This window comes from Rhamphochromis longiceps, linkage group LG7, assembly GCF_057381845.1.
Source record: "Rhamphochromis longiceps isolate RC_006_pf linkage group LG7, R_longiceps_female_GT1.1, whole genome shotgun sequence".
In the NCBI taxonomy this organism is placed as follows: domain Eukaryota; kingdom Metazoa; phylum Chordata; class Actinopteri; order Cichliformes; family Cichlidae; genus Rhamphochromis; species Rhamphochromis longiceps.
In genome coordinates this window covers 65,841,877-65,867,940 of record NC_140563.1, presented here as the reverse complement: position 1 = coordinate 65,867,940, position 26,064 = coordinate 65,841,877, and the positions used below count along the sequence as shown (strand labels likewise).

General features: G+C 42.8%; 1 protein-coding gene across 1 annotated transcript in view; it reads left to right on the top strand.

Annotated features, from left to right (window-relative positions):
• sntb2 (syntrophin, beta 2) overlaps positions 1 to 25,542 on the top strand; it is a 33,157-nt gene extending 7,615 nt beyond the window's left edge. The window contains exons 2-7 of the mRNA XM_085414878.1: positions 9,259 to 9,481; positions 14,725 to 14,935; positions 18,354 to 18,496; positions 19,793 to 19,989; positions 22,191 to 22,381; positions 23,903 to 25,542. Coding sequence (XP_085271004.1) covers positions 9,259 to 9,481; positions 14,725 to 14,935; positions 18,354 to 18,496; positions 19,793 to 19,989; positions 22,191 to 22,381; positions 23,903 to 23,995 — 1,058 coding nt within the window. The 3' untranslated portion in view covers positions 23,996 to 25,542. The remainder of the gene's footprint in view (positions 1 to 9,258; positions 9,482 to 14,724; positions 14,936 to 18,353; positions 18,497 to 19,792; positions 19,990 to 22,190; positions 22,382 to 23,902) is intronic.
• The last annotated feature ends 522 nt before the right edge of the window (positions 25,543 to 26,064 follow it).

Here is a 26,064-nt window from a genome sequence, read left to right as displayed (position 1 = left end):
ATCAGCAGTTTCTAAAACTTTCAGATCGGCCTGTCTGACACCAACAACCATGCCACATTCAACGTCTTTTAAAGCAATTCTTCTTCCCCATTCTGATGCTCAGTTTGTCTTGGCCATGTCTGCATGCCTAAATGCATTGAGTCGGTGCCATGCAATATGTGTGCTGTTGATCTGTTGAACGAGTGTTCCTAATAAAGCTCTAGACTACTTGTTCGTTTCTGAGTTTTTGGAAATTCTACTTTGCTTGCATTATTGAGGTCTAAGTGGATCGCAGTGAATTGGACTCCACTGTCACTGAAAATATTAAAGCTTTGTAAAGTAGAATTTATGGAAGAATTTACATTAAATCCTAAGCATCCTGCTTTTTCTTGCACTGTAGTAACACAGGCTGCGTGTGAGTACGAGTTGAGGCCATTTGCTGCACGAGGTTGAATTCACCCTCCAAGGCCACACAGGTAGGGAGGTCTCGATAAGCACACTGAAGTTGCCTGACCTTTTAATGCATGACATACATAATCCAGATATGACACGCTGCTGATTAATCCCCCTCCCCTCAGCAGCTGACTGGAAGACACAACATCCCGTATGTCCAAATGATTAGTTGAAGCTTGCTGCAGCAGCCCTTTCTATCTTATTGGGTTAGCCTTCTGCTCGGTGGAAGGAGACACGAGATGAGCCTTTTGTGAGTAATTGAATGGAATAAAAAAAAAATAAAAAAAAACCAGACACAAAGGGCATTGATAAAACGGGGACAGCCTTGATGAGGAACGGTTCTTTTCTTTTCAGCCGACGGTGCGTTTACTGTCCTCACGGGGTGCGATCTGCCACGGAGCATGAGTCTGCACTGCCTGAAATAGGCCACCGCCACTTTCTCAGCTCTGAACTCTGTTGCCTTTGATACCAATCTGAGGATAAGTCTCTGGTTTCCAGCTGCCAAGGGAATTATAAATGACCTTAAAATGAAATTAGGAAGACATGTTTGTATTAGCACTGACAGAGCGACATTGTAAGACATGTTTGAGGCCCCTCACCCTTCCAAGACCCCCAGAGTGACACTAAATTACTACGCATAGGGCAGACATGGTTTCTATCTCTTTGTAGTCGTTTTGCATTTATTTGTGTTTAATTTGTGTCCCTGTTTCTAGATGTTCTGTTTAGCATCCTTTTGAGTCTCACCAAGTGTTTTGGGTGCATTTGGATTGTATTATTTTGAGTCTTTGCAGGTGTTCTGAGTTTATTTGCAGCTCTTTGAATCTCTTTATAGTTGTTTCAAGTCACTTTGTAGCGATTTGTTTCTTTTTGCAATTGATCAGAGTTTGTAGTTGTTCAGTCTTTGTTTCTTTGTTGTTGTTTAGTGTATTTGTTTTGCATTAATTTGCTTTAAAGTCTATTCTCTTGGCTGTGCAACAACCTGAACCTCTTGGTAACCACTTTTGATTGCAACTACTGATTTGTGTTTTTTGATATACATACATGTAAGTCCCAACTTGGTCCCATTCAATTGTGAACTGGTAGCAGACTGACTAAGTCTTAACATCTCTTTATTGCAAAGCCCCTTAGAAGATAATGTGGTTGCGAGTGATCACAGACATGTCTCCGTCTTCAGAGCAGCCATTTGAGCAGCAATAGGCTCCCAAGTGACACACGGCCACAGTAACTTTGGTCATGCTGCAGCATGACTGTGGCATTAGGACATAAGAGAGCAGCATTTGGTCTGAATACTGAATGCTGAGCTTCTAACCATAAGCTCTGGTGTGTCTGGTCTCATTGCCCTGCCATTGTGGTTTTCATGCAATTACATCTGCTTTGACAGGCATTCAATTTTTAGAAAGGTTGGACTTTTTTTTTCTCATGTGTGACTGACTTGCATAGCCTAATGCTCCACTACACCAGAAAGCATCCTGCTTGTCCTCTGTAAGAACCTACTACAGCTAAACCAGCATCACTCTGTGCCCCGCTGCAGCAATGACAGGTAGACATTTGTAATCTTTAGTAGTCGCAAACAATGGTGAATGTGATTATTTTTGTCCATAATCTGCTTTATCCTTGGTAGAAAGTTGACACAGATAAAAATACACTTTCATGCCATACACTGAATGCACTGACCTTTGGGTATGCCAAATAAATTGGAAAACCATTTATAGATAAAATGCCTTAATGGAATGTATTTTGGGATAATCCAGTGTGTTAAATATCCTGCGAATCACGTGATGGATAACACTGCTTTAAAAGAAAAATGCTGTAAATCCAGCATTAGCATAAATGATTGCTGTGTACTGACAGCATTGCCTCCAATAGCTAAAGGCAACCTTAAATGTTAAAGCAGTACCTATCATCACTGTGGAAATGGCAAATTGAAATCAAAGACTCAAATGTTTAAAATAAACACTAATTCAAATGATTTATGATATAAAATATTTTTCTACTATAACATTTATTATGAGTTTGACTCTTTCATTGGCAAGAATGTGAGTAGGACATCAGCACTTTTGGGACTTTGTTGATATTACATTTTGGAACTCGCTCATCATGACTCTGTTTTTTTTTTTTTTATATTTTACTTGGGGCGATTTGTTGGTCCTGACTTTGGGTATTTTGAGCCTGACTTGGAGTTTTTGGACTAAATTCGCGATGTGATTTGGGCTTTATAGTTCCCCAAGGACTAAACTTGTGACCTGTTGGTCTTGACTTCACTTTATTTAACTTTTGGTTTGATCATAGGTTTGAATGGCTCTTTGAACTGTTGGTTTTAACTGTTACTTGACGTGGCACTCTTTCGTATTAGCTGAAGTTTTGGCACTTTTGTAGTGGGAGTTGACTTGGAGCTTACTGGTTCTTAGCTTGATTTTTAAACTTGGATTGTACTCTGAATATACAACTTGACTTCATACTGTTGAGTTTTTGATGCTTTGAAAGAATACTTGCTCTTGACTTGTTTTTTGACTCTGGACTTGACCGTAGATTTAGCTACAAACTTGTTGGTATTGACTTGTTCTTTTAACCCTTTGTACATAACCATCAGCAACTAGTTAAAAAATAGAATTATTCATACATGTTAGTGTAACTGCAGCTGTGTGTTCTGGAGACATGACTGCACGAGAACATCGTACACAGAAACACGCGTGTGCGCACACTCTTTGTTGGATCTGCTTTCTGACACATTGTTCTCATTATGTTTCTGGCAGAAACACTCGAGGGAAGAAATTGAGAGAGAGAGGGTGAAAAACTAGAGGTGGGACTGTGAAAGATGTGTGGAAAGAAGAATAAGATTGAGAAAGACTGAGGAAAACAGGACAGACAGAAAGGCAACTTAGCAGCGGAGTTTAGAGAGTAAGAGTGAGTGAGACAAAAGCGAGTGTGGAGAGGTTTGCTGGCCAAAACACAGGGGAATTTCTGGGCAGTTTGGGGGGAAAATCCAGAGGCTGGGGTCTGACTGAGTGACTTGCTGCTCTGTAAGCTATTATTTCAGCCATACCATGAGATGATTACTTCTGTGTGTGTGTGTGTGTGTGTGGTAAAGAAGAGTAGTTCTCTGGTAGCTTTGTACCACAACTATTGCCACAACCAAATATGTGTCGAGTCAGACTCTTTCTCTTCTACATGTTATTTTTTCCCGTGCATCCTCTTTCCTTGCAGGCAGTGAGGTATGAAGAGAGGCAGATGAGCCAGACTCACGGGGATGTTGGTCGGCATCTCCGGGGAATTTCCTTCACACACGTTAGTGTAGAAACATACAGACGCACCGATACATGAACAGAGGCGAGAGTCCTCTGTGCATAGGCCTAATTAAAAGCAGAAGTGGAGCTGAGCGACAGGTCTACAGAACTAATGAGTTCATCCAACAGCACCGAAGCAGAGGCAGACAGCACTGAATCTGCCTGCCACGATAGAAAAGGAAGACAGTGTTTTATCACAAAGTTGCAGACTGTGAAGAGGAAGAGTGATTATTTCTGGCAGAAAAACGGAAGGAGGGGAAAATCTTTTTAACCAATCTATAACAGATACTTGGAAAACCCACCTGTCTCCGCCAAGAGTTTGTACTAGGTGGTCTTGACTTGGAACGTTGATTTAGGAGTTGCTGGTCTTTAATTGGTCTTGGCCATGGACTCTATATAAGGGGTGGAGGTAGCCAGGCTGACATCACCCATCGGTTAGTGAAGTCACAGAAGGTTCGAGCTGAGTGTTTTTGCAGTCACCATCTTAATATTTTGTAACTGGACTTGCAGAGGTGGTTCACGCGCGCATATTGCAGTGACCTGTTAAAAGCACCATAATTTACAACACAACATTATCAGGACTTGTAATGCACGAGCTTCCACATACACAGTGTGCTGCAGAAAGCTCTCAAAAGATCTCTGAATCTGCTGTCATGCCTCATGTTCAGCTGTATAGTGGATTGCATAATTAGTAGTTCAGAGAAATATGTATCTGCCAGTAGGCTACAGCCAAGAGTAACAATGTGGTGACATCGCAGCAGCTGGAAACTGCACAAGAGGTAAAGCTTGTTTGTGGCATCTCAGCTTTAAAGAGAGACAACAACCAGCGATGATGGCTACATCAAAGAGTGCAGCCACTGCAAGGCCTTTCATTTCGGCCAAAAACACACACACACACAAGGAAAACTGAATAGAAGCAGATGTACAGTGGCCCACAGTGCCAATGTATTACACAACAGAGCATTCACAAGCTTCACTGCAGCCGGACAACAACTTAATTACACACAATGGAGATGGAGATCAGCATTTCAGGTCTATTCCATCGTCATCTATTCGTCCCTTAATATTTGCATGTTTTTCTTTTTAATTTCAAAAGTGCATGGAGATTAGAGCTGCAACCATTAGTCAAAACAGAATTAAACCACAACTATTTTGGGAATTTGCTGCTTAACTGAATATCTCCGGCTTTGGGAGAGATGGTTGGTCAAAACCAGCATTTTAAGGATGTTGGATTGGGTTCTGGAAAAATATGTGGGGCTTAATGTCTCTTTTTTTTGGATTAAACAAAAGTACAGATTAATTAAGACAAATTATTATTATTATCTATATAGTGGTTTGTTGCAGCTGAAACATAAGTATGGCTGGACTTTTCAACCTTGTTATTATATCTGTTAGTTCATAAGAGAATTATAATAGTTCTATCTCAGTTGCATTGCTATAATTTTGATCCTTTTTTCTGTCTGAGAGTGTATCAGATACTCTCAAGTTTATTCCAATATAAAAAATTGTTAAATTCCTGAAAACATTGGTTATCCTATCCCATCCTACCCTGTCCTGTTACGGCCAATGATCCATGCCCAACACAAGAAGTCTGTCAGAGTGGACTATCTTCAAGTATGACTTTTGGCCCCTGATTTAGTTTTGGATTTTTGGTCATTTGAGAAATTTTAGTCTCTTTTCAGCTTCGGTGTAATTTAGGTCTTCTAAACATTTTGGCCGTAGCTGTTGCCATCTTTGTGTGAGGTTCCTGTGGGTAGAGAGTTCGGGTTTCAGGGTGTGTGCCAGCTATTACAAACCCAGCGGTCCGCCAGGCCTCTGCTTACGCACCATCAGCAACATCATTCGTTGCTGAATGGGAATGCCACATACATATACAGATGTAATATTTATATGGCATATGTCACTAAGTTCTTCAGTCGTTACCCCAGGAATCCACCGGGCACAGCTGCTCTATGCACTGCGTGGCTTAAATTAAAGGTCTATATTTCATGGAAGTTTTATCAAGCTGCAGGGACAGGCTAGGAGAACAGGAGGGCAGACACACCAATGAGAATCTGGTCAGATTTTTAAAATGGAGACCTCAAGCAGATTACACACTGTGGATCTAAAATGATTCTGATGGGGTTTTTTGTTGTTGTCGTTTTGTTTTTAAGCTGTGCTTAAGACAGAACAATGCACTGGGCTTCAGCTATCCTAATGTTATGCATTAGCATTTATTTAGTCTTTTTCTAATCTTACCGGACACTCAAAGGGCTTTAGACTACAAGCCTCATATCATACTGACTGTATAATACACTGATTTTTACCAAGGATGTCAGTAATTGTTATTGTTTGTTGTTCATGAAAACAAATAAAAACTCAAAAAAATAATTAATAAGGGAAAATGTATCTGATTTGCAGAAGCTGGCCATCAGACACCTTAAATCCACTGAAAAGATCAATATTTAGAAGTTCAAGAAAAGGAAAAATGTGTACAGATCTATTACGTGAACCTTGCTGGTTCTCATGCATAAAGAAGATAAAGATGAACCCTTTAACACAGAGCTGACATCATTGTGAAACACTCTGATATTGCAAAGGAAACATTTGCTTTCATGTCCCCCATTTTCTTTGTTTGTTTAAAGAGCCAAGAGCAAGATTTTTTTATTACTGACAGGGAAAATGGTCTCTACTGGTCCACAGTACCTTAAACAAATATTGATAAATGAAATGAACTGATCTGAAGGACACTTGAGATGCTCTGGTCTCGACTTGTTCTGGTCTCGTCTGGTCAACGTGTAGCCTGCAGTTCAGGTAGGCTGAGTTGACATGACTGACTCGGACAGTTGAAGATATTCTGCCTGTTCAGGATGAAAAGCTCTTTGGTGACTTTGCAAGTTCCATTGGCAGGAAGAAGCAGCACCATTTAATTGATGAGATGGGACTTTGGCTTATAAGATTTTCCTCCTCCCGTCACAGAGATCAATGGAGCTGGACGTGAATATTTGCTGTTTGTTGATTAGGTAGTGTCCACCGGTTCATTCTCTGTTGATTATCTGAGCCTGATTCATGGTGGCTGCAGTCTAAACAGAGATCCAGCACCTCCAGCTCTTCTGGGCTGAGACATGATCTCTCTGGTATGTCCTGGAGCCTTTTCTCTATTGGATATGCCTGAAACGCTTCACCTGGGACGATTCCAGGAGACATCGGGGTTAGATGATCAAACCTTCTGCACTGGCTCTGTTTGATGTGGATGAGAAGAGGCTACCAAATGACTGCGGTAGCAGCACCCAAAAAAAAAGCCAGTTTCCACAGCTTGCATGCTTTCTGTCGCTGTCTACAGTTCAAGAAAGAAAGCTGCTGTTAGGAAACAGAGACGTTCACACAGACAATCACAGCCCGGTGATCCACAGTGAGATGTTCACATGCAGAGATATAAACATGCAGAACCACAAAGAGACCAGGGTCTGCTGACGGAAAATATCTTGGCTGAACATCTCTGCACCAAATCTGATTATTAGTGTGAGAGTGGGGCTTTGCAGCAGAGACATGCATTTCTCTAGAACTCTCACACATAAACACTGGCATTCAGGAATGCTTTCACACTCTCCTACTTAGTCCAAACCACTTAGGTTTGCAGAAATGGCCCCAGACCGTGTTGGTGTGGGTGGTGTGGTTAGGATGGCTGGTCTTTGCTCTTGCCTTAGCATTACTCCCCACTCCACCCTTCCCTCTGACTCATACGTGTAATGTACACAGTCACCGTGCAGCATGCTTTGCACCTACATATCAGTCAATCTGTATCTCACTGAGTGATTCAGGGTCACACACAGGCACTCTAGTGGTTTTCCACCTTCAAGCTTCCGGTACCCCACCACTCTGAAACATGCAGTTTCACTGACACTGTAAGATCATATCTGTGTTGTCATTTTATTTATTTATGTATTTATTTAGTTTGCAATAGCAGTGAGAGAAGCTGGACATTTTAGCCAGACGTCGAGAACAACTGAAACGACAACTTTAATGATTATTTATACACAGCTTTAGCTTTTTCTTGAATATTTTAAGTACTTATTCATTACTTTTAACTTTTTCATAATGCATCCATAAATTTCAGTCATGTATTGCTTTTTAATCTGCAGTCAAACTGTATAACTTATTATTTAAGGTCTTTTGTGTTTATTCTTCAACATTTAAATGCTTTTATTTGAATTTCAGCTGCCACATCCATTTTTTTAGCCAGCTTATTTAAATATCTGTCATGCAGTTTTTGCTGCTCGTTTTCTCTTTCAGTTTCTTTTAAATTTTAATTTTTAACAACCCATATCTTTAAGCCCATCAACAGTTTATACTTTTAGATAACCAAGTCAGCTGATTACTCTTTACATTTCCTAAAAATCTGACTCATTTATAAAGCTTAAATCTTTGGATGCCTTTCTTAGATGATTGCTAAATAGGTTTACCAGCTTCTCACTGTCAGTGTGTACTGTTCAAGTATTAAAGCTGTCATGAATATTTATTCATACCTCAGTTCATAATTTTGAGCCATTGGATTCACATTCTCTTGAACCATTGTAGGTCTCTCTTGCGCATGCATACCTTCACAATCCTAATATCCTGGTCTACATTCAAGAATGACCTCACCTCCCGAGAGCCTCGTCTCAGGTTTCATGCAGAGCAGACCGACTCATTGTCCAACATACACTCCAGACTCTCTCTTTTAGCTCCCATACTCACTTATTTTGCACACAAATGGACTACGAGAGCATGCACAGGACTGAACACGGAGCAAATGTAGTGTTCATTTGCACAGGAGGATAAAACGGATGAAGAAGAATAAGTGAAGGCAAGGTGGGGGTGAGAAGGCGGCAAAAGTCCAAATTTGGAAAGTGAATCCATCCCATCGGAGCAAAAGTGATTTTTATTACAAACAGCTGACCTCGAAGCCGTACGGCCGAGTCAGGTCCTGTTTTTCTAAGATAATTTCACGCAGGAGACCACTTTAAAGAATAAAGACGGCCTCTGGGTTCTCGGCCAAAATATGATGTTATTATGTTCAAAACATCAGGTTGGATATCAGGTTGGATAAATACAGGACCAAACCTGAGGCTGAAAGAAGTGCTCTCCACGCGTGTTTTCAGAAGCAGGTTAAAAGCTGACTTCTTTCAGAAAACATCCCAGAGATTCCTTATGGTTTGGGTTAAAGATGGCCACTCCAAATATCGCAACCAAGCATCTGTCTTATTTTAGCTTATTTTACATTCAGCTTCTCAAAAACAGCAACATGATTGGTTTATTCGATGATGAAAAAGAAGGGGTAAATGTCCATCTCATATATTTGATTTTCTCTTGATTAATGGTGCCACAGTTTGCACTAAGATCAAGATGAAATAAATAAAATATAAGTAAATAAAACTTAAAGCATAATTAAATCTACTTTAGATAACATAAAAATATAAATATGCTGAAATAATGTAATAAAAGGGTAAAAAAAAATATAACAACTACGCAAAATAAAAACAACCTCATTGGTTGATGTGCTTCTTCTATTGTTACTCCACAGTGAAGTACATCCGTGAGGTTTCTCCACTGTTCAAGAAGCCATCCCTGGTGGCTGACCTGCCGTGGGACGGCGTCCGCCCACAGTCACCCAGCTACAGCGGCAGCGATGACTCAGGGTCGCCCAAACACAGCAGCAGCTCCTCCTCATCCAAAGACAGAAAGGTCATCAGTCTGAAGATGTGCTTCATCTGCAGAAACCTCACCATGCCAGACCTGGAGAACAGGTGTGTGTGTGTGTGAGGGAAATACCTGTGTATGTGGGAGGTTGGGTGTGGTTGGGTGTGTAATCGTTTTCAGTGCCTAACCTCTGTTCATTAGATTGGAATGTTTGTTTTATAAAGAGATAAAAAGCACGACAGACACACTCCTGTGTCTTTGTGAATATTTAAGTGGGCCTGCAATGCTTTTCCTTAGTTTTTGTCATATATTTAGCGAAAGGATTCACCACTGTTCAGATATATATCAACAGCGGCGAATGCTTTCACCAAACATGGCCAAAGTTTCAAATAAGGAGACCTGTGTATATACAGAATGCTCCCAACACTGGCCAACAAGTTCTGTTTTTCTTTGTTGTGCTCCTGGGCCTGGTTAATGTCAAACAGAGGGCATTTCCTTTAGATGGTTATAGAAGGAGCTCAGCTCTCAGCACAGCGGCCTCCATCCACCTGCTCCGTGCGTCTCCGAATGCTTTCTACTCTGTTTGCAAATAGAAGGAAAGTGAAAAGTGAAGAAAAGTTCTAACTATGGATTTGCTGCAGTTTTGGCTGAGCTAATCCTAACACAGGGCTGTTCCATGTAATAAGGCCATTGTTGAGTCAGGTTGGGCAAGTTTAAAAACTAGAAGCCGCCAATATATGCGTGCATGCAGTGCCCCACCCCTGACACTCTTTACTGTATCTACTGAATTGTAAGAAATACATGTGTAAAATTTCAGAATTAGTTCTGATAGCTGTCCTGTAATTATAAACCGTTTTATTTAATTCACATAAAGTATGGTTGGCAATGGGGGAGGTCTTATTAGTAAGAAAAGCTGTAAAATAGGGGAGGGTCTGTGCTGACGGACGTGGGTTACTGACCTGGTAGCCTGGCTGGCCCTGGGTGGGTCCGAGATGGGCGTGAGGTTCTGGGGGCGCTCCGTCTCTGGGCTGGGACCCGGACCGGGCCTCGGGGGCTTGGGTCCTGGTTGGTGTTTTGCCGGGGTTGTGGGCGGGTGGGTGCATGGGGGCCCAGCCCTGGAGCAGGGTGCCGCCGGTGCGTCGAGCCACCTGGGGGGCTCTTCAACTGGTGGGGGAGATTGTCACATCTTGCAGGAGCTTTCCTCTCCTCAGGAGCTCCCTCTGCAGGAGGGGGAGATACAGGAGAGGTGGAGGAAGATCTCAGCCTGGGTGTTTATTGTCTTATGTAGTCTGGAAGATGAGTGGATGGTGGGGTGGGTGCAGTTTTCTCTGTGGTGGGGTTGGGTGGACTGTCCCGGGCTCTGTGGGGCCGGGCGGCGCTGCTGCACTGGGCCCGGTCTGGATGGGCCTGGGCCCCTTTTCCCTGGCGGGTCGCGGAGTATGGGGGTGCCTACTGGGGTCAGCGGGGGAGCTGGCCCCAGGGAGGGGTCACTTGCCCCTCCCTTCCTTCCCTCCCCATCTCCAGCTGCCTCCCTCTTCCCGCTCCACCACAACCACCCACACATGCAGGGCCTTGGAGTAGGGGTATGTCACCAGGGTGCAGAGGAGGCTACCCCCCCCCCCCCCCCCCCCCCCCCTGTCCCCTTCTGGCTGCCTCTGCCTCAATTTTATCCCACAACTTAGACATTCACATTATTCACACTCTCATTACACATACATATAGGATCTTGGGGGTGGGCACGATACACGGAGTCCAAAGTACCATCAGGGTGTACACCCCACCCCTGGCATCGTTGCCCACCTCTCAATTTTAAATACACGTAGACATTGAGGGCTAGCAGGAGGGACCATGCGCTTACCTGCTGCTCTCTGGCAGGTAGCTCCATGCCCTCCTGGGTTTTAAATGCACCTTAGAACACACATGCATCAACATTACAATGAGCGGGTGGAGGGAGGTTTGGAGTCTTCTCTCACCCCCGTTCTCTGCGACCTGCTGGAGCAGGGGGGCTAGGAGGAGGAGTTGGCCGTCCGACTGCGGTCTGGAGTGTGGAGCCTTCCTGCTGCTGCGGAGTCGGGGCGGTCTGCCTCCCCCCACCGCAGGGAAAAGGGAAACACCACCTGGGTCTGGGTGCAGTTCCCCCCTCCAGGGGCGAGGGTACCTAGACCCGGTTTGTAGAGTACGCTTGGGGAGTGTGATCGTGTGTACAACGTCTCTTTATGTCTGTCTCCACGTTGGTTGAGTGTGGAGTGAGTGCATATGAGAGCATGAGGGTGGGATAGATGTTTGTATATGTGTGTGTCTGTATTTCTGTGTCTATATGTCAGGTTGGGTGTCAGGCGCCACCTCTCTGGGGACATCTTAGGCCCTCCAAGGTTTGGAGGCCTATCTCCCCCTACCACCACTTCCCCTGCCAGTGGCGGACCCCCTCAGACATCGGTGCGTTGGTGGTTCTTTGTGTCCGGGGATGGGCGTCCAGGTACACACCGGCTCACTCCTTGGCGGCCGCTTATCGGGGCCTGGAGCCTGGGGCTCGCTCGGGCCACTTCGGAGGTGGGGTGCCCCCGGCCTCTCGGCCTGGGGCTCGGTCACTCAGGCGCAGCTGGCTGCCAGCGGAGCTCACGGGCGCGTCACTGCAACTCCCCCTGGCTTCTGCTCCGCGGCTGCTGAGTGAGCCCTCATCTGGGACTCTCCTCAGCTCTTTCCGGGACAGTGGCGCAGCTGCCCCTCTGTTGGTCTTCCTTGGTCTCTTGTGTTCTGGGGGCCTCTGGATGTCTGGAGTTTTGATCTCCTCCACACCTGCTTCACGCCCTGGAGGACGGGGCTGTGGCCCCCCCACACCCTCTAGCAGATTATTACATGAAGGAACCTTTTAAAAAAACAAAAACAAGCGCGTCCATGCTCACAGGTGTACACACTGGTGATCACACCCACAAACTACACCCTTTTTGGCTCCTACCTCAAAGCACACTGTGTTCTGTTGATCTTATGTGCTGCACAATAATGTTTAACATTTAGTATTTACTGTCATATTCCCATATATCATTGTGATGTTGTTTATTCTATTACTCTTGTTCTCTTCTGCTTGCTTTCTTTTTTCTTTCTCAGCAGGTGATCCAGGTGATTGATATATGCATTTTTTTTCTCTGCCCGTTCTGTTGGTTTTTGTCTTTTGCCCTTCTCCCCCGTCCCTCTTCTCAGCTGTTTCTCTTTCCCTCTTTCTTTCTCCCCTTCTTTCCCCCAGTCAAGTCTGTCCCGTATTCAGTAAGTGAAAATAAAATAAACAATAAAAGGTGAATCAAATGGACCATTACGGCAAGGCTGGGATGGTCAGTTTGGTAAAGTAAATCCGTTGGGCATCTTTCTTTGCCTTTAGACAACAATTCTGATGGCAAAAGAGCCAAACGGGACAGGCAAAAAAAAAAAAAAAAAAAAAAAGAAAAGCTGTAAAATTAATGAGTTAAAAGTCCAGAATTTAGTCTTTGATGGGCCAATTATGGCTGCCCAACTGTTTGACAGCAACACTTGGGGATGAAGTTGTCATTATATATGGGTAGGCGTCCTGCAGTGTGCAGCTACTTCAGCGCGGGCTCTGGGATAGCTCGTTAGTTCAGAAAGTTCTCGGACATGGGAACAAGACTTGCACACTGGCTGTTTGTTCTGCATGACTTAGCATCCACCGTATAGTGCCAGTTCTCTGTGTCGCTGCATTCACTATTCATGCTGATGAGAATCTCCCGTGTCTCTCTAGTGCAACGCAACAAAAACTGAGGAGAGACTCTTCCCCGGTGCTGTTCAGCAATTACAATAATAATTATTACCAGAGTTTAATTCCATAAAATTAGCGAAATAAAAAGTGACAAATCAAGTAATGGACTCACCTAATTGTCCAAGAAAGAATGCAGAAGTACAAATGTTTCTCTGTGTTTATCGCGCAATAAATAGGAGAATGGTGGAAAATGTCCAAGTAAAGCAGCACCTGCAGAAAAGGCCTATTCCCTTTAAGCCGGTGGGTTATAGTTTAAAAATTGCACCTTAAAAAACATGCCCAGATTCAGCCGGTTACAGCTGCAAATCTGCAGGGCGAATGAAAAACGTCTGGCTGTTTGGATAACAGACACTTGGGAGAAATTTGAAACACAATGAGCCTTCTTGGCCGCGTCACCAGGTCAGAGTGAGATCTGAAAACTGCCAAAGTAAAACCACACTGAGTCACTCACACTGATGTTATCGTAGCAGTTCTATAAAGCTCTACCACTACAGCTCCAAAGCGTAACACAACGAGTGCTGCGTCCATTTGATTAGTTTGATATTTCAGAAGGACAGACAGGTCTGAGGAAATGGCACACAAGAGAGGCACTGAGGTATATGCACCTGTTACCAAATACTAAAGGGTATTAGCAATGATACAGCAATGATAGCTGATTGATTACAAAAGGATTTTAGAGGTTAATGTAGTATCACCTTTCACTAAACGGAGTCACCAAAATAAGTTAATAAAGCATTAAAAAAAAGTCAAATTCACAAGCGATATCTTCCAAAGAGGACTGTTATCTTCATCTGTCATTTATATTTGGTGGCAGCACAAACAGAACAGCGAGAACAAAGCAAAAACAGACATCCCCTTGATTAGGTATGAAAAGGAGGAACTGAGGCGGAGGTGCATTGCAAAGCAGCTTGCACATGTGCAGCTGTGCAGCAACGGTGGGCAGGCTATAAGAAAGTGCCCAACCAATGGGGGATGGCATTGAGATGCACTCATTCTCTGGGATTCCTGCTGATCTGTCACCTTCAGCCACATTATGATTCTGTTCAACGCTGTTTTTTAAGTTTGAACTATTCCTGCCACAAAGGTCTTAGCAGGCAAACATACAGGGGGAAGAATTATAATCTGAGTTTTAACAGTTAGTTTCCATAAAGATGATGCAAATCCTAATTGTTGCTCAGATAAACAGTGAGTCGCCCTTTTGCAAATCGAGTCTGCGGGAATCGATCGAAGCGTGTTTGTGAATATAACTGCTGAGTGGGTGGAATTTTATAGCGAGGAGTGAGCTGGATTTCTGAATCATCAGCTTGAAACACAAAACTAAGGAATGCCAGCTGCAGTTAAAAGCTCTAAACTGCAGCATGCAGCAGTTAAATGATTATTTACTGAGGAAATTAGATTTAACTTCATCATGAATAACCCACTAGAAGGTACTTGGTTTTAGTGGCTACCATCACTTCCTCCATTTCCAAACTGCACTATTCTTTTACAGCTCATTGTTAGGTAATTTTAAAGAAAGTGACCTTTAATCGTTATCATAATTATTGAAGTCTGATCTAGTTGATGATTCCCTTTTCTCTCATCCAGACTGTTAGAGCTCCATTCCCCAGACGGCCAGCACACGGTGGTGCTGCGATGTAAAGACGGCCCCACCGCCAACACCTGGTTCACTGCCATCCACACCAACATTGCCGCCCTGCTGCCACAGACCTTGGCTCACATCAGCGCCTACCTGGGGGCCTCGACCTCAGCCTCCACACACCCCCATCTCAAACACATCGGCTGGCTGGCTGAACAGGTATTTTTACCTGCGTGCTGTACTGTACATGAGTTACTACATTAAAAAAAGACCAAAAAGCCCCAAAACAACGACACACATGACCAGATGACTTTGAGCTGGAAGACAAGCGGAGAAAAAGTTTTCGTTGCCAGGTTTTGTTGCTTAATGGATGAACTGTTTGTTTTGAACCCTCTCTTGCTCTGTCTCTACTGAGGCTTTACTTTCACTTTCTATCACCCTCTCTTTTTGCCCGATGTGCAGCAGCATGGCTCTTTAACAGGGCAGAATTTCCATAGTTACCCCAACTGTTTCACCACCCACCTTTTAGGTACCTGTGAAAAGCTACCAAAGGCCACTGTGTTGGGGGAAAAAAAATACACTGTCACCCGAGCCTTAGTTTTCCTGGGATATTTTTGTATCCAGCAGCAAAATTGCATCAAAGCTTAAGGAGACCCAGTGTAAACACAGATCCACCTCTACGCACTTTGTATTGTAAGTAAATGCACTTATAAAAAAACAGAAGAACATACAATGAATGCGCAAAACACAGATTGCATGAGAGGGTAGACAATAGAGGCATGTAAGGAAGAAGAGGTGCTCATTGCATGATGGGAAGTCCCCCTGCAGTGGGAAACTATGCTAGCATAGCTGAAGGGGTCGTTCAGAGTGACAAGAACCAGTCCAAACTAGAAGATTTATCCAAAAAGAAATCATCCAGAGAGGGTGCCTGTCTCCTAAATCCAAATTGAGAGCTGGGTCCTCAGAAGAGGTACCTAATAGCTGAAGGCTCTGCCTCCTACTCTATGTTTAGAAACTCTAGAAATTCCAAATAAGCCTGCATCCTGAAAGCAAAGTGCTCCACAGGGGTAACATTATGCTGTGAAGTCTTTAAGAGCGTTCAGGACTTTTTATGCAAGGATCAAAAATGTAATTTAAATTCTGGAATTAACAGGAAGCCAATCTAACTGAAATATTTTTGTATTCATCATCAGTATGTCTACATGGTAGAAAGTGGAAATCCAGGGTATTATTAGTACTGATGAATAGAGTTGAAGCACAAGCTGCCCTCAAGAGGAAATTGCATCTGTGGTTTTCTTTGTTGCTCGTATGTCACTAAACAAACCTGACGCTCAGACGTGGAGGCTGGCACTTCTGTATGTGAAGCAGCCACAGGAAGAGCGTGTTTTCTTTAATTAGCCTTAGTCCTAACCTCTCCACGTGGCCTCTGAAAGCAGGGCTATACTTTTATCGCACACAGGAACAGTGACTTCACTTTGAAGTGTCTAGTTCTGTATATTTTGACCGGGCTGGAACAGGAAGCACAGATAGAAGTTTCCCTTGTTACGTTATATCCTGCAGAGCCCACCTCTGCACCGCAGACACACTCTGTGTTTTAGTGTTGCTGCTTTTCACTGAAAAAACTCCAGTCTCGCAGTAATGACTCGGATGAACACATTGCCCTATTTTTACCACGTAGCTAGAAGAAAAATCAGGTCAGGTTGTCACGATGACCTGATTAACTCCTCTGCTACACCTGTACTCTGTAAAAACTACATCATTACATTAGCAAACTGCACCACAGCATCCATATCCTGTCAGACTACACCCCCTGTTATACTCTACAGCAGCACGGTGATGTAATGGCTGTAGCACTGTTGCCTCACAGCAAGAGGTTCCTGATTTGAACCCTGACTGGTGTAATTGATCTAATTGGCCAGATTTTTATCTACAGAAGCATCATGAAACCTTTTCTCCCTTCATAATTAACATGATTAAAATTTATCAACCAAAGCCTGCTTTGTTTTATCTGTTCACCCATACCTGTGTAAACAGCAGGATTGGAGAAAAGTCAGTGGAAGTGAAAAACAAAAAATGTCAGCTCTACCATCTCTACTCATCATCATCATCATCATCAACTTTATTTATAAAGCACTTTAAAACAACCACAGCTGACACAAAGTGCTGTACATTGGAACTGTAAAATAAAATTACATGAGATATAAATAAAAACCAAATAAAAGAAGAGTGAAATCATTAATTAAATAACTACTTCAATTAAAAGAGAAACTAAGTCTCACTGAGGTTAAAAGCCAAGGAATAAAAGTGGGTTTTAAGACGTGATTTAAAAGTGGACAGTGAAGGGGCCTCTCTAACGTGAATGGGCAAATTATTCCATAATTTTGGAGCCACAATAGAGAAGGCCCTGTCCCCTCTGAGCTTCCTCCTGGATCTCGGTACCTCCAGGAGCAGCTGGTCAGCTGACCTGAGAGACCGACAGGGTATGTGGGGATGAAGAAGCTCAGAGAGGTAAGGCGGGGCAAGACTGTGAAGGCATTTAAAAACAAACATAAGAATTTTAAAATTAACTCTAAAAGACACAGGCAGCCAGTGCAGAGAGGCTAGCACGGGGGTTATATGCTCTCTTTTTCGAGTTCCTGTTGAACCAGCTGCAGACGTGAGAGCAACGACTGACTGACCCCCACATAAATTGAGTTACAGTAGTCCAGGCGGGAAGAAATAAAAGCATGGATCACTGTGTCAAGGTGCTGCCTCGAAAGAAAAGATTTTACTCTTGCCAGTCGCCTTAAATGATAAAAACTGGACTTCACCACTGCTCTGATTTGGTTGTCCAATTTAAAATCACTGTCCAACTTAAAACCAAGGTCAGTAACAACAGGTTTAAAATAGACTTCCAGGGGTCCCAAATCTACAGAGGACGACTCAGAGGTACCACTGGGTCCAAACACCAACAGCTCTGTTTTCTTTTCATTAAAATTTAAAAAGTTTAGAGCCAACCAAGCTTTAATGTCATCTAGGCATGTCAAGAGAGGTTTTATGGAGATGCCATCCCTGTGCTTTAGTGGCAAATAAATTTGGCAGTCATCGGCATAACAATGAAATGAGATCCGATGCCTTCTAAGGATAGAACCCAGAGACAATGGATACAGTGAAAAGAGCAGTGGCCCTAAAATTGAGCCCTGTGGGACGCCGCATGACAGAGGAGCAGAAGACGGTTCGTAACCGAGAAGGCTGACAGAGAAAGTTCTATCTGACAAATAAGACCTAAACCAATTAAGTGCAGTGCCACCAATACCCACTACATCATGTAATCGAGAAATTAGAATATTGTGGTCTACGGTGTCAAAGGCAGCAGTTAGGTCAAGCAAGACAAGAACAACATGGTTACCAGAATCACATGCCAGAAGGATGTCATTCAAAACCCTTAATAATGCAGATTCTGTGCTGTGAAGGGTTTTAAAACCTGATTGAAAAACCTCAAAGATTCCATTTTCATCTAGAAAATCTTTCAGTTGACTAAAAACAATTTTCTCTAAAACCTTGGAGACTAAAGGCAGCTTGGAAATAGGCCTATAGTTCGCTAAAACTGTGTGATCAAGGCCAGGTTTCTTAAGCCGTACTCAACGTTCTTCTTCAGGTCCAGCTAGAAGGTGGACGCCAGCAGTTTAGACCAGTGGTCATGGCGCTGACCGAGAAGGACATCCTGCTATTTGAATCGGTGCCGTGGAGCCGAGAGTCCTGGTCCATGCCTGTGCTCACACACCCGCTGCTCGCCACCAGGTAAACACACCAGCAGTTACATTCAGTCTTTATTCACATCTTTACTGACAGCTCTGCTTTCAGATTCTTAGTTTTGTGACATTTTTTTCTTTGTCATATTTTATCAGATGTTTCAGGTTTTTAAAAGTCTTAAATCCTTAAAAAGAGCTTTATGCCATTGACAGTAATAAGTATATATATGCTCTGTAATGTATTATATATAATAAATAAACCTTTGTTATCATACGATTTTGGTAAAATTGGTTTAAAAAAAATTGTTTTTGAAAAGAGTCTGGCTGCTGAACAGAAACATTTATGATATTTAACCTCCGAGGACCTGGCGTCCACATATGGGGACATCACATTTTGGGTTGTCTAGACCAAAGCACCAAATTTTGCTCTACAACGGCCTGATGTCCACTTACGAGGATGTTATACTGCCACTGTTCTATCGAAATTTAAAACGAATGTCCACATGTGTGGATTTTTTTTTTTTTTTTTTTAGAAACAAAAATCAGGTAAAAATCAGGTTTTTACCTTCATCAGGTCCTAATCAGCCCAAATAGCAAAGAGAAATTGAAAGTGCATGCCGTGAAAGACTTCGGGTCTTAGGAGGTTAAAGGTCCTTACATTCTGTTTGTTATTACATTTGTATTCGTAAAGTGGGTTTCATTTTCACTTTCATTGTGCAGATGTTTCTGCTTTTGCTAAAAATGAGAACTGTTGGCCTTTGAGCCTGAGCGTGAGTAAATATTCAACAGCAGATCAGCTGAGTGTCAAAAGAAACTTTCCTGGAACTGCTGACGAGCTGTAATTTTTGTGGTAAGTACCTGGAAATTTCTAGTTGCCGGCATCAAAGGAACTCCTCTCAACAGCAGCAACTAATCTTTTCCAAATCTCTACCGATGGGAGGGGGCAGTGACCCACAGAAACATCATAGATATGTTAACTGGAAGAACGGCAGGTTGGAAGAAAGCAGAATTATCTTTGATTGCAATTACAGCAGAATACATTGTGCCTTTTTTCTTTATAATCAGGAACTGCAACGTAATGACGTTAATGCTGCATTTAGTTGGGTTAAACGGACAAACACAGGCCGGACATGTTGGGAGACAAGCTGAAGATTTTTGCATGCTCTTGCAACATTACAGATATTGTGGTTTCCACATGTTGACCAGAAGAAGAAGTATATAGCACAGGGATGAGTTGGAGAATCATTAAATATGTAGTTTGGGTTATGGGGAAGTAAAATGAACCCTCCTCTGTCTTTCTTCCTTCAATAACGTTCTCTTTGCCTGTATCGTCATGTCTCCCCAGACTGGTTCACTCAGGCAGCGCCCGCAGTTCTCCCGCCCAGGGTTCAGACCTGGTGTTTGCCACTCGGACTGGAACGGGCCGGGGCATCGAGTCCCACATCTTCCGAGTGGAGACCCACTGGGATCTGTCATCATGGACGCGAGCCCTCGTGCAGGGGACGCACACGGCCGCTGAGATCATCAAAGAAGTCTCCATTGGTGAGTGGGTGTCATTTATAGTCTTTAGTTTGGAGATCATGAGCAAAGCTGAAAACACATCAAGCAAAACTCACAAGCTGTGGCCCACACCAACTGTGAGCATAACAGTTTTAGGGTCTGAATGATTGCCTGTTTTGTTTTTCTTAACATCCACTTGCTATTTTAAATAATTAGCTCACAGTTTCAGGTGCAGCTGAATTAAGTGCTTCATGGAAACCTAAATGTGTCGTCATAACTGGCATTAAGATAAGTGTGAACCTGCAGCCACCATCTTAGCATGTAGCAGAAAGAGACGACCACACGATAAAGTACTGACAGGGGTATCTGAGGTCAGGTGTGCTAGCAGTATCTGCAGCTTTAAATGCTAACTCTGCTAGCAGCAATGGCTGATGAATAACAGGTGACGCACTGCTGTAACAGGTGGCAATATAATACAATCACAATAGTCTCTTGAAAATACTCTATTGATAATATAAAATTAGTTTGGCTTTCTGATTCATTTACCGCACGGTCAGCCTAAATGGTTATAAAAAAAAATCATAGGCCACTTTGTTAGGTACAAGTGTACATCACAGCTTTTTGACATGTGGATATGGCCAAGACCTGCTGAAGCTCAAACTGAGCATCAGACTGGAGAAGAGGGAGAGAAACTGCTGATCAACTGGATCGTGACCTCCACATGTCATGCTGTCGTGACACAGTCATGTCATATGGACCAAAACCTCTGCGTTCTTAACCTCCTAAAACCCGAACTCTTTCATGGCATGCATTTTTAATTTCTCTTTGCTATTTTGAGTTATTCTTTAGTATTTGGTGTCTGAACACAGCAGCATTTTTCCTGAGTACAAAAACAAAATGAGAAACAACAATTGTGCCCCTTTGAGCACTGTGGCTCATTTGAAAGAGCAAAACTTAGTAGTGTGGTCCAGACCAGCAGTCGCCAACATTTTTTGTGCTACGGAGCGGTTTATGTCTGACAATATTTTCACGGACCGTCTCGCGGATAAATACAACAAAATAAAACCAGTACCAAAAAAAGAACATTTAATTACAACACACGTGAAAAGACCCAGGTGACCCAAGTCACCTGGGTCTTTTCTGACAGTGTATCTTATTCCAAGTTTACAATAGGTTGATGGTTTTGTGCCCACAGGAGGCACTTTATTATTCTGTACAAACACAGTGGATTACGTCACTGTGGCATGTGTACGTGTTTCGATGTGTGTGCTCTGTGTTGGTACACACATGTTAGCAGAAGCGTGTTGTAAGCAGACCTTGAACCAGAGGATGTGGGTTCACCTTTACCTCCTTCCAAGTAAATGTTAAGTGGAAATCAAGAAATATTAGTCAGTGAACTAAACAGTCTATGCCACTTGAAGAAGAGCAATAGAATAAAGAGATAAAATATTTCCTGTCTATAGGCCTGTGTACTTTGGACTGTGACAGGAAGCTTCTGACAGCAGCTGACTCACAACAGTGTGCCATCGCTCAGAAAGAGCAGCTCTGTGTAGGAAAGGCAGAAATGGGAGGCAGCAAAGGGGAATGTTTCCACTCTGTGCAGAACAATAGTTGGCTGCCGGAACAGCACTGGAAAGCCTCAGCCTTTTTTTTTTCCTATTCTCCTTCCCTGTCCCGCTGCTACACAAACACACAGTTGTGCAGAAACATTTGGGCCATTCAGGTTACAGTAATGCGCATGGAAATGCTTTCAGATCAGATGACCTCACGGTCACGTTGCGGCAGGCTGCCTGGATTTTTATATAAAACACAAACTTGTCTTTGGACTGCAACTGTTAATCAGCACTGTTATTGTAAGAGTGGATTTGTTACAATAATAAATCTGACTTCATACTCAGTTTGATACAAAAGCTTGATGTTCATTTATGTGTAAACAAATCAGTTTCAGTTGTTTATCACTCTTTGTGTTTTCCTTAAATATTTTACTGCATTAAACTTTTTGATTTGTTGTGTTTTGAAAAGTTTAATGAAAAAAATTCATTTGAACATAGAACTGTTTAGTTTTAGAAAACTTCACATAATTGAGAAACTGGGAAAGTAATAATAGAATGAAAAACATTTTAGTTTCAGCCCAACGTTTTCCAGAACCAGCCTCTGCACATCGGCACTGTTACATTTCTCCCTGTGACTCACCTGTGCACTAGTTTTTCTTGAGCTCTTTCCCCTGTCGCCCTCTCCGCTAGGTTGCACATTGAACAGACAGGAAGTTAGGCTGACTCTACACTATGAAAAAGGCTTCACTGTGACGAGGGAGCCAGCCGACCCGAGCGGGGGGGCTGTGCTGTACAGATACCCCTACGAGAAGCTTAAAATGTCTGCCGACGATGGAATACGCAACCTGTACCTTGACTTCGGAGGTCCAGAGGGAGAAATGGTAAATTGTAGTAAAGCAACTTGTCAGTTTATGAATGTATTGTGAGTGGAAAATCTTTTTAAACCTAAGAATGTCAAAAATATTCCTAAATCTCAGTTTTATTAAAGCTTTTGCGTCATGCTGAAATATTTATGTACCAAATATACCATGTGTGTATATAAGAGATGGTCGTAGCTGCCATGTCGTCTCCGGTTAGTTTCTGAAGTCTGTTCTAAATCCACAACATTTCTGCTGTTTTGATTGTGACAAGCACTGTTTCCTCTAAGCTGAGCGCGCTGAGTGCTGACACAGTCTCCCCACACAGATAATCTGCGCTGTGCACAAAGAAAAAGTCCAGCCTGAATTGGAATTAAAGTAAGACTGTGTCAGCAGTGCACGATTGCTCACGCGCTCAGCTTAGAGGGAACAGTGGTGACAAGGCGGGCGGGTCCAACCAATGACTTGTCTATCACAAGTGGTTAGCCAACGTTTGACCAATATTTAAATAACTGAATTTAATAGTTTAAAAAAATGACCCAAAGCACGTGACTGAGTCCATAAAGTCCTCAGCAAGATTGCTGTTTTCCGTAGACTTCAGTAGGATTGAAAGTGTGTTTGCAGCCCCTGCTATCGCCATCTGGTGGCTTTCAGGTAGAATGCAGGTTTAGGACTGGCTTCATTTTTTCAACACAGAATCTCCATCAATGTTTTTTTACCGTCTGCGTGTTGAAACGCTAAACCAGCCGAAATCATGTTGAGTTTTTCATCATGGGGAAAAAAGAGAAAAGAATGTCAACAAGAAGGCGAACTGAAGCTAATGGTACATGAATAATTACAGTTCATTTATCATAAAGATGTGAAAGCTCACTTACCCGTGCATTACAAACAGTAATTTACATTACAGCAGTCAAACTGACCGGAAGCCCACTTGCATATTTTAGTTTTCCGTCTACCAACTAGCCTGAGAGAGCTGGTATGCCTAAAGAACCTCCACCACATAGCTGTTCCAGCTGTGCCACACAGTATGCAGTAGTGGATAGTGTGCCGTTAATTCTGTTTTTCAATTGTATTATGATGTCAGACTTTTTGAGATACTGTCACTGGTTGTAACATATTGTGATTACGATTTTATTTATTTATTTATTTATTGTGGACTATATTCCTTAGATTAAGAAATTAGATTTCCATCCACAGAAGGCAAGTCAAAGTGCAAATAAAGATCAGTAAAATTAAATAATATGAAATAAAATTAAGGTAAAATGCAACCTGTCAGGGATCTGTAGAACAGGAATAAAGATATTTCTGGTCAGTGTTATACAGTAAAATACTAAAATGTATTTTTTTTTAACTGGAAAACTGTTTCTATTCAGCCCATTTCATTAAAGCTGGAATATTTTCCATTTTCCATAAAAGTGTTGAGGAACAAATAAAACAATAATCTGCATTTGAATAAGGGAATATCTTGGATATCTTGAATTTTTCTTTTCTTCTCCTTCATCCTCCTTTCCTTTCTCTAACTTCCTCCCTCCCTCCACCCTACAGGTGTTTGATCTCCACTCGGGTCCAAAGCCAGTGGTGTTCGTCCTGCACTCCTTCCTGTCAGCCAAACTCACTCGCATGGGTCTTCTGACGTGAAGCCTGCCAAATGCTGACAGCGTGGATGAGAGGATTCTTTTTTCTTTCTCGTTTTCATTTCTTTTTAATATCTTGTTCGTTTTTCCAACTTGTCCGCTCACAGCTGAAGTCAGGCCTGGCGTGGTGCTGCAGGGGGAACCTTAACCCAAGGAGGTGCTTTGTCTGATTGTCTCAAAAATGTGCCTTCTCTTCCAGCTTCTCCTCGGCCCCTTGTGGTCAGCTGCGTTGCGAGGCGAGGTACAAGGAAGGGGCACTTTGTTTTAAGTCACGAGGTGAAGGGAGACTGTTTTCACAGAAAACAAAAAGTGTGTACATATATATAGCAGTTAACAATCTCATAACATTCCACGTGATTGTGGGGCTTTTTCTTTTTAAATATATTTCATTATAAATATCCGATGAGATGTTGATGCAGCCGATGTGCTTATGAGATTGCAGCACTTGTGCGCTCTAAGAAACGTGTTAGTGAAGTGCATCGAACTAAAGGAAGGCTTTTTTAACTGACCAAGCGCAGATTGGTAAACGCTCCCAGTTTTTACTCTGCCTATCATTCCACGACAGCCTTCCGGTGTATTTTGGGCTCTTTTTAAAGCGTGCGTGTTTGTCTTTGTGAGAGGAAGACGCTGCTTTAGAGTCGCGATGCAGTTACCCGAGCGGAGGTTGTGCGCGTGAAAGATTTCTGCGGACGAGTGTGTCTTTCCTCGCTGCACGCTGCCGTTGGCTTGATAGTGTGCCTCATAGTTTTAGCACATTATCCCAAACTACTGTTGTAATCAGGATCACCAACTGTGCCTTGTTACTTGTAGTCAGAGACACTCTTTATAGTGTTCCCTTTTTTTTTAAATTCACACAATAAGAGAATTTTACGCTTCAGTCATGCACAAGCAATAGTATTACTCTTATAGTGTAAACAATGTTACGATTTTTTTAGTGTGTATCTCCTGAAAGCATGACTTCCTGATGTTTATATATGACGATTATATATGACATGACCGTGCGTTACCTCCCCCACCCGCGACTCAGACACCTACACTACCACATCGTCTCATCTCATTCTGCTTCGCTTGTGATTACACCTCTCTGGTTGCCATGCCCACATCAGCATTTGTGTGGTCAAATACCTTTTAACAGGAGCGTCACATGACAGTGAGCTGACAGTGAACTGACAGTGAATGTTAAAACTGCCTCACCTCCTAAAACAAAAACAAAAAACAGATTCAGGAAAGTTGTAATATCTTATTTCTGGGTGATTGAATGTTCAAAGATCAGTGTTCCTCTGGAGTACCATGAATGGCCGAGTTTACCCAACAAGTTCTACAGTGAATTTTTCTCATTTTAAGCACCCAAAGTGAAAAATATTAAACCTTAACAGAAGTTTAAAAAAAGTCTCTCATATTAGGTGAACCTGTTGCGCTCGCTTCCAGCTCTTTATTTGTCCTCTAGCACAGCGGTCCCCAAACTTTTTTGCGCCACGGACCGGTTTATGCCCGACAATATTTTCATGGACCGGCCTTTAAGGTGTCGCGGATAAATACAACAAAATAAAACTAGTACCGGTACCGAAAAAAAGAAAATTTATTCATAACACATGTGAAAAAGACCCAGGAAAACCGAGTAAACGATAAAAACGATAACAAAATGACGCTGAAAACCGATAAAAACCCTGAAAACCATACATTTCACACCTGAGCCTCAACTCTCGCGGCCTGGTACCAAATGACTCACGGACCGGTACCGGTCCGAGGCCCGGGGGTTGGGGACCGCTGCTCTAGCAGTCAGTTTAGAGTTACTACTCTGCCCTCTTCTTTCAGCCAGACGTTTTTTCTCCTGTCTCTTTAAGGCTCCCCTCCCCATAAATCAAACTTTCTTCTCATAGGTCCAATTCTGAAAGCCTGAAGAAAGGCAGCACCTAGAAGCCAGCTATGAAAGCCCATGTAGCTTATTGAAAATCTTGTATGCAATCAGCTGGAATTTCCTTGTTTTTATAGTCACCTCAGTTTAGGAATTATTGTCTCATAAACCTGTGATCCCAGTTTGAACCTAAAGCAGAGAGCAGTTTGAAGTCTCAG